This window comes from Sesamum indicum, linkage group LG12 (assembly GCF_026168435.1).
Source record: "Sesamum indicum cultivar Baizhima isolate 11 linkage group LG12, ASM2616843v1, whole genome shotgun sequence".
In the NCBI taxonomy this organism is placed as follows: Eukaryota; Viridiplantae; Streptophyta; class Magnoliopsida; order Lamiales; family Pedaliaceae; genus Sesamum; species Sesamum indicum.
The window spans coordinates 17,593,966-17,607,629 of NC_142668.1; the positions used below are offsets into that span (position 1 = coordinate 17,593,966).

General features: G+C 37.0%; 4 protein-coding genes and 3 non-coding genes across 10 annotated transcripts; 1 reads left to right on the forward strand and 6 right to left on the reverse strand.

Annotated features, from left to right (window-relative positions):
- Positions 1-312: 312 nt before the first annotated feature.
- Positions 313-2,965, forward strand: LOC105175660 (uncharacterized). 2 transcript variants are annotated; one of them, XM_011098171.3, is made up of 4 exons: positions 313-677; positions 1,235-2,040; positions 2,168-2,267; positions 2,618-2,965. In XM_011098171.3, exons 1-3 carry the CDS (start codon positions 578-580, stop codon positions 2,258-2,260), a joined length of 999 nt encoding a protein of 332 aa, XP_011096473.1. In that variant the 5' UTR covers positions 313-577; the 3' UTR covers positions 2,261-2,267; positions 2,618-2,965. The 2 variants fall into 2 exon arrangements, with proteins under 2 accessions (XP_011096473.1, XP_011096474.1); XM_011098172.3 differs by having other exon boundaries at positions 1,238-2,040.
- Positions 2,966-3,163: 198 nt separating this feature from the next.
- LOC105175661 (membrane protein PM19L) lies at positions 3,164-5,022 on the reverse strand. The gene is made up of 4 exons (XM_011098173.3): positions 4,151-5,022; positions 3,799-4,018; positions 3,590-3,635; positions 3,164-3,463 (listed from the first exon to the last, which is right to left on the reverse strand). The coding sequence occupies exons 1-4, from the start codon at positions 4,395-4,397 to the stop codon at positions 3,371-3,373; spliced, it is 606 nt and encodes a 201-aa protein (XP_011096475.2). The 5' UTR covers positions 4,398-5,022; the 3' UTR covers positions 3,164-3,370.
- A 554-nt stretch (positions 5,023-5,576) lies between these two features.
- On the reverse strand, positions 5,577-7,484 carry LOC105175662 (large ribosomal subunit protein eL32z). Of its 2 annotated transcripts, none has more exons than XM_011098174.3 (4): positions 7,325-7,484; positions 7,071-7,173; positions 5,968-6,149; positions 5,577-5,860 (listed from the first exon to the last, which is right to left on the reverse strand). In XM_011098174.3, the coding sequence occupies exons 2-4, from the start codon at positions 7,158-7,160 to the stop codon at positions 5,731-5,733; spliced, it is 402 nt and encodes a 133-aa protein (XP_011096476.1). In that variant the 5' UTR covers positions 7,161-7,173; positions 7,325-7,484; the 3' UTR covers positions 5,577-5,730. The 2 variants fall into 2 exon arrangements, with proteins under 2 accessions (XP_011096476.1, XP_011096477.1); XM_011098175.2 differs by lacking the exon at positions 7,325-7,484 and adding an exon at positions 7,277-7,295.
- On the reverse strand, positions 6,593-6,677 carry LOC148784939 (small nucleolar RNA Z196/R39/R59 family). The gene has a single exon (XR_016063468.1). It is a non-coding gene; the product is annotated as a small nucleolar RNA Z196/R39/R59 family (small nucleolar RNA).
- On the reverse strand, positions 6,785-6,867 carry LOC148784940 (small nucleolar RNA Z195/SNORD33/SNORD32 family). Its single transcript, XR_016063467.1, has one exon. It is a non-coding gene; the product is annotated as a small nucleolar RNA Z195/SNORD33/SNORD32 family (small nucleolar RNA).
- LOC148784941 (small nucleolar RNA U31b) lies at positions 6,917-7,002 on the reverse strand. The gene has a single exon (XR_016063470.1). It is a non-coding gene; the product is annotated as a small nucleolar RNA U31b (small nucleolar RNA).
- Positions 7,485-8,002: 518 nt separating the features above from the next.
- LOC105175663 (16S rRNA processing protein RimM family) lies at positions 8,003-13,013 on the reverse strand. 2 transcript variants are annotated; one of them, XM_011098176.3, is made up of 10 exons: positions 12,783-13,013; positions 12,074-12,210; positions 11,781-11,912; positions 11,583-11,693; positions 11,152-11,433; positions 10,419-10,618; positions 9,593-9,875; positions 9,179-9,289; positions 8,761-8,955; positions 8,003-8,405 (listed from the first exon to the last, which is right to left on the reverse strand). In XM_011098176.3, exons 1-10 carry the CDS (start codon positions 12,973-12,975, stop codon positions 8,064-8,066), a joined length of 1,986 nt encoding a protein of 661 aa, XP_011096478.2. In that variant the 5' UTR covers positions 12,976-13,013; the 3' UTR covers positions 8,003-8,063. The 2 variants fall into 2 exon arrangements, with proteins under 2 accessions (XP_011096478.2, XP_088732034.1); XM_088875908.1 differs by having other exon boundaries at positions 12,074-12,202; positions 12,877-12,978.
- Between the last annotated feature and the right edge of the window lie 651 nt (positions 13,014-13,664).

Sequence of the window (13,664 nt, forward strand, 5' to 3'; positions counted from 1 at the left end):
TACATGGCGTTATGTGAACCACCAGCCTCAACAAATCCACTCCTCCGCCCTTTGATTTTTTTCAGACTCTTGGCTTCCTGCCCAATCACATGCTTTCCTACGCAATCAATGTGGAAACTCCTACACTCCTCATTTCACTATTTATGTAAATTTACTTCTACTGCATGTAATAATGTAAATATATCTTAAACTTATTGATTTACTATTAAACTTAAATTACTTCTTCAATATTATTAGAATTTATAATTGAAATTACGTGTTTGAATTTCCGACACTTTTTCAAAAAGGAAACGAATCATCACATTGACTCAGAGACTGATATTTTTGTGAAAATGAAAAAATGAGAGCAACTGCCCATCACCAATCCTTCGTCTCCGTCTCTCCTATTTTACCTTCATTTTGAAATCCACACACACACACATTTCCTTTCATTTTCACTCGCTCGATACAAACAAAAATGGAAGCTAGAGGGAGAAAGTAGTGAGAGAAAGTTAGGGAGAGAATCAGAAAATTGAAAATTCAACACACGACCAAAATCGTAACATTAGCCCCCCAATCTATCTTACAATCAAACATCATGCCATCAGGTGCGAAGAAGCGGAAAGCTGCCAAGAAAAAGAAGGGAAATCAGTCCAACAACCACCCTAATCCCTCTTCTGCTTCTGCTCACTCTCATGGTACGCTACTCTTGCTTTTTTAGTATTCAAAAAGAAATGCTTCTTTACTTTATTAAGGCTAATGCTAACACACCCATGTGTTTCTCAACTATTGTTTCACGTTTTTTAACTTTTACTGTTTGTTTATACATCACTTGGATTTGTGGGCATCTCTTGTTTGTGATTCTCCCTTCTTGGATTATATAGCATCAGTTTCACTCGCTCATCTGTCTTTGTCCTCCGTGCTTGTACATCGGTATCATCTTTTTGCTTGTTTCGAATCGCTCTTATATGTATGTCTTCGTGCACTGATTAAAAGTGGGTTTTAAGTGTTTTCCGTTGCTCTTTTTGTGCAACTTTTTTTTAAATTGTCTCTATGTTCTGCTGAAGGCCATGGATTGAAGTACATAGATGTAGAATTTGTCCTGATGCCCAAATTTTCGGGATCAGGTTCCTTTTATTTCTTGTAATGTATTGAGATTTTAAAACTTTGTGGAATCAGAAAATTAGGCGGTAGTTTGTTGTCTGTGGCGTTATCTTGTAATTTTGAACTGAATGTTAAATGAATCAAAATATAGCAGGGGATGAAGACGTGAAACACCAGGACGATAAAGGGAGTGATGTTGGGGAGGTTAGTTCACCTGCATCTCAAGACCACCATCGCCACGAGACCCTTTTGACGGAGGGGGAGGAAGAAGAGATTGAGAAGGAATGGAACCTCTCCAATCCTCCTACCGTGGGAGAACTGAAGACAGACACTGCTCACGTGCAAAAAGCCTTGGAGAGTGTTGTTCGGGTTGAAACGGAAATCGAGATTGACAATGAATCGGGACACAAAGATGAAACGAAATCTTATGATGGAGGTTCATCTGGTAGATCTAGTAGTAGCAGCAGCAGCAGCAGTTCAGATAATGAGAGTCATGGTATCAAGAATAGTGAATCTGCCATGGATATTTCTTCAGTCGTTGATTCAACAAAGGTAGCCGATTCTTTGTCCGCAATGTTAGCGGACTCTATTTTTAGTGCACCAACCAAAGAGGCACGTGATTCAGTTGCAGAAAAGATCTCAGTGTCGGGCGAGCAAGTAGGAGTGGATATCAGTTCTCCAACTAACATCACTGTGGCTCCTTATGTAGTTGAATCTGGAGACCAGGAAAATGGGGGAAAGAAGTTGAATTCTGTTGAGGATAAAGTTGGTACATCAATGGCTTTAGAGAGGAAGGAAGAAGCGATTGTTCAGTCTGTTCAGGCCACTGCTACAATTTCAGGTCCGAAGGAATGTGTTGCACAAGAAACTGATGAGAGATTGACATTGCCATACAATGCACAAAGTGCTACTGCTGATAATGAAGCTGAACACAAGAAAGATTCTGGAGTTACCCAGGTGTTGTGTTGTTTCTGGTCCCCTTGATTGCTTGCATCTGCTTCATTCTCATATCTGTTTCCAAGAGCATCTTTATGCTGAACTAAGATTATGTTCATTTCCTATTTCTTTGTAAAATCTTCTGCAGCCTTTGCTGGTTCCTTCTCCACATCGAGTGCACGGAACATCCTGGAAGAGTTGTTGTGGACTGTTTGAAGTGTTTTCCGGGTCTGGTGCATAATTCAAGGGTACTTTCCTACAAAAACTTTACATTCGTGCATTCATGGTTTGATGCACAAAATGGCCTTTCTCAGCATATTTCAAAGGCTCCATAAGTGTCACGGTTGAGGTAGCTTGAATTAAAGCATCTATTTTTTGTTTCTTTTTGTTACCTCGGGTTCCTCAAACAATAATGGAGGAATGTGTTTTGCTGAAAACATCGTGATAACATCTACTTAGAATTTTCACAGTTGGAATGAAATGCATCTACTACCGCACATTCTCAATGCATCTACTGTAACATTGATCTTGCAGTCAATGACAGCCTGTGTTGGTTATATATCCTGATTGCTAACCTCCAAGATCTTATTTGGTGCAGAAGCAGACGTGAATTTCTTTGGAGAATGCTGGGAAGGACTTCGATAGATATGTTCGTAATCATTTCTTCTTTAATTATACTGTTTAAAACAAATAGGCAAGAAGTCAGCTGATGGAGTTAGTATTTCATTGAAGCAGCTAATAGTTAGGTCCTAGAATGTCTGATTTCTCGTTCTCACAGTGGATATAGACCAAGGATTTCTTTCTTGCGGAGGCACGGAAACCATGAAGTAGCTAATTTACTAGTTCATGTGTTACTTTATATCTCATCTCATCTCATGGGCTTGACTTGAATGTGAACTTGTGTTGCATGATTTTGTGGCTTCCAATATGGTTTTGATTTGTGGAATTTTCATCTTTGTAGCTCTCACGGAACAGAAAATAGCATTAGACCGGATTTCTTCAGAATATGTTTGGTTGTGTATAAATGGTATTATGGGTACTATATTTGGTATTTAATATTTAACTGTTGCATAACTTTTTGAAAAAAAAGGGCATGTGACAGTAGTTTGTAATACAGTTCTTGAAATGCATGAACAGAATGAGATTTCTTTCCAAAATGCAACCATGCCTTTATTTCATTCACACAAGTCAATCCAATAATTGGAATCTTACGTCAATCTGGCAATGGATGTATTCCATGTGCCCTTGTTCTATTACATAAACAGAGAGGAAACTGACAAAAAATGTAAAAAATTTCAGAAGTATCAAACATGTACCACACCACAAATATCACAGGATGTAAAGTTCATTCTCAAGCTCTTCTCCTTGATGCAGCTCCATGGATGGCGGCTAAGTAAAAGAGTTGAGTGGCGGACAGAATTATGATGAAAGCTTCCATTGTTCTCTGTCCATAAACAAACAAAATGCTTTCAGTTTAATTGAATTCTTTGGACACATTATTATAGTACTTCAGCTATGAGAAACAAGTTAATGTACAGAACAGAACCATTATTTGTTGAAATCAACTCACCAGGCGGGCATTTCTAAAATGCAGTTCAATCTCTTTGCAGGCAAAACTGGAAAAGGATGACAGAACTCACTCTCAGAAACCAACCAAAAAGAAATTAAATTAATTAACAAAACGAAAAGAACTGGTGTTTCAGTAGACATCTTAATCATGTGTTAAATGGAAAATCCTGGAACTCCATTCTTGGAGCAAAATGTTCAAGCATAGGTTACCCCATGGCGAGAAGCGTAAGAGTCCAGGCAATGGTAGCGGCAGAGGCAGCAGCAGGCAAACTATCGACATCCCAATAGCGAATATGGTTCAACCCGGAGATGGCTGATGCAACTCCAACCACACCAGCAATCAAAGCATACACCACAAAGAATCCAGTGGCAGCATTCCCCATTGGGAAGTATATTGGTGAGAAGTGTGCTGGCAGTTCAAATCCTGGACCTGTTACACAATTTTTCAGCTCATGAGAAACAAAGGATGATGGCTATTGATTCTTGGTGCATGTAACCAAAACATAAGTACAGATACAGATGCAATATAATACTTTGACCTTCCTTGAGAACTACTACATACCAATGACGAAACCATGGTTGATAGCTCTGTTCATTGCCCAGCCACCAATACCCAAAATTATTGTGTACATGCAGAAGTTGAGGAACAAGAGCAGCCCTGCAACAGGTTTGAGCTGTTCTCCAGCCATCCTTAATCTGTCAGATTGCAGTGGAACTTTCAAGTCTTCGTTGCCCTTTCTGCAGATTGAAAGGGAACTTATATGTACAACGGCCACAAGGATTTTGGTTCCTTTCTTGTAAGGCTGCATGCTCTAAAGGTTTTCTGTGGGGTTGGAAAGCTGATGCTTTGTGTTCAAGGCAGGAAAGGAAAATATCCACATTCCTGCTTTTCCCAACCATCTGGCTGCATTGTCTCTTAAAATTTGTAAAGTATTTTTCGCTTTTAGGCTTTTCCGTAGTGAAATTCTGATCTCTACGCAATTCCGGCCGGCGGAGCTCTGAAGAAGCATGTCATTCAGATTCAACATCTATTAGTCCCCAGCATATCCTTGATGGAAATCTAAAGGAAAAGCATATCCATCTTATGAAAAACCTAAGAGAAATAGAACCTCAAATAGATGAAAATTCCTGGCGGGTTTTGTCAAAAGGCATTCACCAATTCAAGTATCTCCTTTACCGCTCTCACAAGTCTCTTACGTTTTTTTTTTCTTTAATAATTAAGTGTCTCACGTTTCAGTCCATTTTTTAGAGACCAAAATAGATGGTGAAGCTCAAGCTCTCTTGGTCAAAACCCAATCTTCCTATGCCCATTTATCCACATGTTCTTCTTTCGTATAAAGACTCAGCAGATGAAGCAGTGCAATAGTCCCACGGATGTGCCTGTTAAAAAACCAATCATCTGGAAATTGGTTACAACAGGACACCTATGGACATCCAAAGATGACTCTTAAATTCAGCTTTTCTGTACAAACAAAGAATCAATTTGTTTGCTATATTAGAGAGTTATCTTAAGAAGGTTCACTACAAATTTGGATATGAGAATTCAGTGCAACCTGCAAAAACAATCGAACTCCTGGGAACAGCCATACAAGCAATATGAACAGTTGATTTCATCAAGTTTGCTGAACAGCCATACAAACAAAGAATCAATTTGTTTGCAATATCAGATAGTTGATTTCACTCTATACAGATTAATTTACCATTGAGTCACTTCGATAACATCAGAGATGTTATAATGATCAACCAAATTAGCTTTACTCAAATCGCATTACTAAGGTACTGCAAAAGCAGCAGCGAACCGCTACACATTTAAATCCAACTGTCTCAAAATTATCACATTCACCTCGGACTGCTTGAAGAATTTGACCAAGTTGGGTTCTCCGTGATATAAAATTTGGATTTCCAACAAACCCATGATATATTAACTGTTTCATTTTTAGTTTAACTTTAAAAATGGGTTAAACCTAACAGCTATGATGTACAAAAGGTTTTCAAGAACACGTGAAATAACCATCTCAAATAAGATGAAAACAACCTCAATGTATGTAAGCTTTATAATAACATCATAAAAAGCATGAAAAGTATAGCATTACAGAGATTATGACCGGATAGTTAAGCAGAAATTCCTAGGTCTAAGAGCGCTTATTCATCCTCCTGGCTACGCAACCGAGCAAGCTTGTTCGTGACAACAACATCAAGCTGAGCAGCACGTTCTACAATTTCTTTCCTCTTTTTTGTGGATATGTTGTGGGCAATTTCCGCACAGTAAATCCTGATTCCACAACCATTACAGTTGAATGTTACAAGGAATTGCACAAAGGTATGCAAGTTTATGAAAAATATAATAACCGGTGTATGTGCCATAGACTACGTCAATACCTGTTGTGCATCATCAGCAACTCAAGCTCCTTCACATTGTGCACAAGAAATTTTTTAAAGCCGTTAGGAAGATAGTGACGAGTCTTCTTGTCAGATCCATATCCAATGTTGGGCATCAAGGTGGATCCCTTGAATTTTCTTCTGACCCGGGAATCAATACCCTTAGGCCTACGCCAGCTTGGCTGTAATGGATGCATAAAATAGCAAAGGTAAGTCTTAACACTCTAATCCAAACAAAGCAAATTGAAGAAAGAAAACATTGCACTTCACTCAGGATACCAAAAAAAATCAATAGTTCAGTTCCTCTAACAAACCAAATAATCAAATAATAACTCGTGGCTTAAGAAGGTGGCAACACAAGAAGAACCCCAAAAAAGAGTGGACTAGTCAAAATAAAGAGAAGATGCAGATCTTTAACAAGTGAACAAATGTAAGCAGGATTTTAGTAACAGACAGCTTATAGACAGTAAAGCTATCCGTGTCGCAACCTGTTCCCTAGTTCATTTCTGCCCTAAAACGAAATGCACAGAAACAACATTTAATTCTGGACATTAGATACCATGGGCAGACATTATTTTCAATATCATTCCAAAAAACTCTAGCAAAAATAAATGTTATCTATGATAGCAATCTCAGCCGAAAGATGGTGAATTTCTTTGTGATAATCACTGAACAATCATCAACTATAACAAAGTTCATCATGGATTGCACTAAAAGATCCCAAACATTGAAAAGTTCAAAAAGAAGAGAAATAATCAAGCATATATAAATATGATGGAAATAAATACCGCAAAATAATGAATACAGAGATAAGCAAGAGAGATCAGATGGTAGTGCATGATTCTATAATCATCATTCAATTGCAGAGACGGTGTATGGGTAAGAATCATCACGCCTCGTCTTGCGAAAAGCAGAAAGTTGATAAAAAGAAAAATAAAACTTATTAGAGGAATCAGATAATACGTCAATCACCACATTACATCTTTATGCAGATGCAAATTAAGCCTGGGGCGACAAAGTACTATCATCATATTCCTCTGGAACCATATCGAACGTAAAAGCGAAGAGTCGGTAGCAGTAAAAGAGAAAAACAAATCAAGTACCTTGACAGAAACAAATCGATCGCTTTGTGGCCTTTTGAACTTCTTGACCCTCTTTTTGATGATTTTCTTATCCAGCAGAGGCACCGCCATTGTTACCTACCTTCTGCAAACAAATAAATTGTTAACAAAACACGATTAGAAGAAAAGAAAAAGATCTGCCCATTACAGGCATAGATGCAAAACCATATACATATAAGCTCTCTCACGCGTAAAGATGGAGCGGAAATAATAGTATGGAAGTAGGGCTTGCTTACGAGTATGAATTAGGGTTTTGTGTTCTGGTCCGCCGCCCCCGGGGTACACTATTGCCTATGGGGTATTATGCTTGGCTGTTTATATAGAAAGACGCTTGGCTCCGATTAGGGTTTTGACTTTGGAGGTCAAACTTTATTTAAGGATAGGAGGTGTGAATAAATCGACGGTTTCAGGTCCGGTGAGCGCGATGTATCGTCGTCAAATCCGTTTTTTCATTAAAAGGAAAAAAATAAAATAAAAATATTTCATAGTTAATATGCTTTTATATGCTTGTCATTGAGATTATGTGTATAATAAGGAAAATTTTAATTTAAATTAAATTTGATCGAATTTAAATTAATTATAAAATAAGTATTATATATTTACAATATAATTAGTGCATAGTTTAAATAAATTAATAAATCACATAATAAATATATTACACTTATTATGTAAATAATTTAATTTGATCAAACTTTGATTTAAATAAATATAATAATAATTACTTTATTTCTTACAATTATTACAAAATCATGACTAAAAACTTAAAAGTTCTTCACAAATTTTAATCATGAATTCTTTAAAATAAGTTGTGTTCTTGTAACTCATCAATGTCCATTTCCAATTGAAAAGATTTTTATATCTTGATTTAATGTAAAATATGTTCATAAATGTGTTGTGCATACAAAGAACAAAGATTTCATACGACTTTGAGCTTTCATAGCTACATATGAGGTGTATAAATACATCATCAATACGTTATTCAGTAGAATCCAATACACAAACCTTGTTGATAGGCGTAGCATTCAAGCAGTTATAAATAGAAGAATGAAACTCGTAAGAATTGGGAGAAGAGGGTACGACATCAACCCACTCCTTGTCAACCTTCTCCACATATGAATTACAAGTAAGAACAGCTTCAAACTGAAGTTTGTTCATCTGCTTCACCAACTTCCTCAAGAAACTCATGGACAATACCACATCAAAATCTTCTTCCGACGTGATATCTTTGAAGAGACCAACTCCCACGTTTGCTTTGCACGAATCAACAAGGCCGACAACCTTGTGGTCGTTTCTGCGGTTTTTATTGCTTTTCAGAACCTGCAAGAGGAAGACATTATCAACATGCTGAACTTTTGCTTTCCAATGTCAAAACCAAAGCCGGCTTGAAGATTAAGCTTTACAGTGGTTTTCCTCAACTAGCTTTAGCCTTTAGTACTATGGGGTGAAGCGAATAAAAAAGAGGTCACTGCCTGTCATCCGCAGGAAATAGCAATTCGATCTCATCTAGGGAAGAGAGCCATTCTATGAAAAGGAAGCAAAATAGCATCTAATTTGGACAAGGAAATGATTTAACGAAAATACATGCAAAGCACGAAGGTAGAAGCGTTCTGGACCGTAACTCATAAGTGAAAACAGCAGCATGCTAAATTATTCAGCTCAAACTCTTTCTCACCTGGATATACTCCACGCCAAGTTCACCAAGTTGATCTAATAATGAGTCCTGGGATGAAAGTAAGCTAATCAGCCCTCCAGATCCAATTGGTCTTTGGAGGAATTCCCAAGGCGACTTCATCAATATCTTGTGCTTGCCATACCCTCCAAGAGAGCTACTAACAACAGGAAGCTTCTCTTCTTCCAAAAACCAGACCTGTTAAAAAGATTCCAACAAAAAAGAAAATGCACGAGTATTACATGCTATAGCACAGATCTGAGTTCAATAACTGTTCGAAAATGAGGCAGCAGAAAGAATTCTCTGAAGCCTCAGCTTCACTATTGTAAGCTAGGCAAGGCTAAACCAGCATCAGAGTATCATCATTTTTAATTTTTTTTAGGGGAAAAAAAAGGTAAAGAAAAGAAATCAAGTGTCAAACCTTTTCGGGATCAAATGAATAGTGGTCATGATTTGAGAACAATTCTTGAAGACAACCGACTAAATCAGCAGAAGAAACCAATACGAGAGGCACAGCTAAGCGGTCTTTGATCTGCATCAGCAAACCAATGATTCAGATGATGTAGCAAAATCAGATGCATCAAAAGGCAACCCTTTTCTGGCCGCTTTTGAAATATCTATGCAATGTGTTTTCATCAATTCAAACCATATCCGTGCATTAGTACCCCATTTATTATCTTTAAACTAAAAGCAAAAGTAAGTGCCATATTTCGAGAAACTATAATGTGATGGATTGATAGCGGTTGATAAAAAAGTATGTGATGGGGATAACCTATGAGATTTGAGCATTCTAATCTTCTTGAAAAGCATCAGAAAGAAGATCTCATGACATTACCTCAACAAATCCAATATGATCCAGTAATGCTTTTCCAATCAGACACGCATTGTCATTTCCTTCGGAGTTAACAAGATTGGCATCAGAACTCCTTTTCATCTCTCCAATTTCATCCAATACTAAAAATATGGCAACTTTGCCATTTGAAGTCAAAAGGTTACCCTCCCTTTGCAGTTTGCAATTTGGATCAGACAACTTCCCGCTTCCAGCAGACCAGGGATTCCCAGATACTCTTACAGTGTTTAGTCTTGGCACAGCACTCAAAAAATTGAGCAGATTTGGCCTGACTCAAAAGATGAAGGGTTGCAACACATTAATGCATCGACTAAATATTTGTTCACAAAAATAAATTAAATGTGTCAAGAAGTTCACACATGTCTCCAGGAACCGGCTCGATGTGGTAGCGTCGCCCTCAAAGTTCAAACAATAGGTCCAACAAGAAAAATGTGAGAATATGAATCCTGTAATTTTGCACTTCCTTTTCTGATTAAAAGGCTGGTAACTTCATGCACGTTTCTACAAAATACCTATACAGGATTTCTTGCATGGAAGATCACAAATCCTACTTTTGATCCACATTTTACCCTGCACTCAGGATGGACACAAATTCTTATTTTTCAAACGAGTCGTGAATTGTACTCTGCTTGTCAGCAATTTCATATTTCAGCCAATGACCAGTTCATATGGAGATAACCCAAAAGTCTGCTGCTTTAGCAACATAATTTCTCTACGTGGTTGATTCTCCACACATAAGATCCAGCTTGCATTGACAATATCAAAAGAGACTCAAACCCAATAAAGTTAAATATTCAGCAGAAGCTTTTACCTCGTCAAGGGGATCTCAATAGTTTGTAGAGCCTGTTGCAGCAATTTTGAATTTACAGTTACTATTTGATTTGCAAGCAAGCCCCTTTGATCTTTATCTCCATATCTAAACCCATGAAACACATGTTCCTGTTCCATTTCACACAGTTTCTTTTTTGCTGCTACCAAGCGTCTTTGGAACTTTTTTCTTTCTTTCCATTCCTGACGAAGGCAACAGATATGTTAAGGACTACGAAAACTACAAATAGGAAAACCAAAGTGAGTGAGAAGAACTTCTTTGATGATTACAAGTCATGATGCATAGTTCATCTACTGAATCCTTCTCGGACACTATTTAGTAACAAAAAGAAGTTATCAGTCTTCTAATAATAAAGAGAAGCAACCAAACAACAAAAGGCAAGCTCCAACTGTCATAAACCAAACATTTGGTAAACAATATGAGAAATATGCACAGACCAAACAATAACCAAATAGAGGAAGCTCTAGATAAAGAATGGTTAAAGTGGAAATGCAGTAACAAATTGCATGTTGATGTTTCTAACTTTTCCCCCCCTATGCCTCTCTTTTTCGTTGCCAAAAGCGAAACTTAAAAAGAGTATGTAGCTTATCTAATTCAGCTAATGCGTAAGAATGATAGCAAATCACATGTTTATATGACAAAATGCAACAGAATAAACTGCAATTTTCCAGAACCAGCAAAGGCAAAGAGCATAGCAGAAAAGAGTATGCCTCACATGCTCACGTCTTTCTTTCTTGGATCTCTCATCGGAGCGAATATTTAACTCCAGGAGCCCCTTTGGAGGTGTAATTAACATTTCTCTTTTTTCCAAATCAACAGTTGGAACAATTGATTCAACAAACGGAACCCACACTAGTGGACCAGAATCACCTTGCCCAATTTTTGACTTCCCAATCTTGTCATGAATATTCCTCAATGAGTTAAGCTTGACGTGTAGAAGATCGCTTGCGCCACTATTGAAAACATTAACAACAACTCCTATTGGTTCCCCTGATTCCTAAATCAGACAAATCAATGAAACGTGTAATAGGGAAAGAAATCAACACCTTAAACATAATCAGAAGAAATAAAATTATGGAGTCATAATTGGGTTAATGATACGTCATCTAATATGAGCACAGAAGAGGATATGGTGAAACTACAAACCTTGAGAATAACTTTCATTCCAATGAGGTCATGAGTATAGAACTCGCCTTCCTCTAAGTCTGGTCTATCTTTATCTGTAACCAATATAGTCGACCCAACAAGTTTTTGTGCCTGAGCAAAAAAAGCTAAGTTTAAGGAGGCATCATGGTTGTGTCTGACATACAATCTTACAAATTAACAAACCAACTGCTAGCATACCTGTTCTACTGTGTCGATGTTATTAAATCTTACTATCCAACTTTGTCCAGGGTGCCCACGGCCCTCCACTAGTTCAATTTCTCGAAGAGTTTCAGTTCCTGATACTTGTTGTTTTAACCATCTAGTCCCTGGCTAGAGAGAATAATGACCCTCGTTTAGACAACACATTCAGGTCCAATATGGTATCTTTTTCTCACTTTTTCCTTTATTTTCTTTTCCATTTCTGCGTGTTTGTTTTATGCATCTGATGAAGTAGAGTTTAGGATTTTTTAGTCAGCTTTTTAGCTATATACCTTGGAAAAGCGCAGATCGGGAAAATCTGTGCTTGGCTTTACCCTAACCTCTCCTTGGAGTCCATGAACACCATAAATGTAACCAGTCTCAACAAAACCCGAAGCAGATGAAGTTGTCTCAACAAGCTCCTGCGTAGCTGAAAGTGGAAAATCAAATCACACACAACAGTTTTTCAATGAAAACTGATAAAGATATTCACATGCACAATAAACCAATCACTTCTGCAACGTCTCTTACCTCCACAATTTACAACAAAAATAAATACTACAACCATGACAAATCTTTGAATCAAAATTATAACCATAAAGAACTTCACATATGGCAAGTCAAGCTAAATAGCAAGCAAATTTAGTAAACGCGAATATCGCACAATTATAAAGAGTTCATTCAAAAGCAACAGGAAAACCCACAAAGGAGACTATCTGTTTCTCCTTTGGGATAAGAGAAAAAAAAATGATAATCCAGGCGCATGTTTTTATGCCTTGTTTAACAACATAAAATCCAAACAGAACACAAACCATTAATACGAAAACATTGAAACTTTAGGAACAACATCACTAAATCCAACTAATTCATTAATCACTGAAAATAGAGATAAGAAGTCTTTCCATAACCCAACTGGAACACTTGTTAACCTTAATAGCCATTCGAGTAAACTCAATATATAAAAAGATAACAGTAAAGACTAATGAACATCGGAGGTATTACCAGTAGAACGAACAACAGAACGAGAAGGTACGCGAATATGCAAAGAAGTCGACGGTAATTTGCTGGAGAGTGAACAATTAGGCCCAGAATTAACCTGTTTGCCTGCGAGAAATGTAACTTGCTGCGATGCCGCGAAGTTTAGGGAAGGAGAGAGAGAATTGGAACAAGAACAGAAAATCGAAGAGCTCAGCATAGTGTTCACGTTTCTCGACACTAACGAGAGATATGCGCGGCGCCAATATATGTACTTGGCGATAAAAAGCAGCATCCAACAGTTGATGCGTGGAGTACAATCCCATCTGAGGAAAATAAAGGATAACATGTTTGATTTTTACTAATAGACGATAGAATTAATCAGAAAATACTTTTAAAATTAAAATATAAAGATACATAAACATTTTCAATTTTATGTAAATTGAATTTACATATATATATCGACATATTGATAATTATATATGTTAAAATTTTAAATTTTATGCTTGATATGTCTTCTCCGTAAGTTTTAGGTGGAAGATGCTCATCACTTGTTTCTGCAATGCCCATTCTTAGAGAGTATTTGGCTACTCTTTAAGTGGCAAGTAACACTCCGCCCCTTGTCACACTTGCAACTTAGAGGATGATATGACCGCGCAACAAGTTTGGATGTATTAGAAATTCAAATAATATAGATTGCACATAATTACAAATATTCATCATTGTTTGAAAAATTATAAATACACATGATGTTTGATGAAATTATATAATCATTTGATAAAAGTATGAAATTATCAATTTTGCCCTTACTGTACTTTTTTAAAAAATTAAAATGTTATAGAAAAATCGAACGAGGTGGATGGAATATTTTAAAACATCATTAAAAATTATCCACTTAGTCCATAAAAA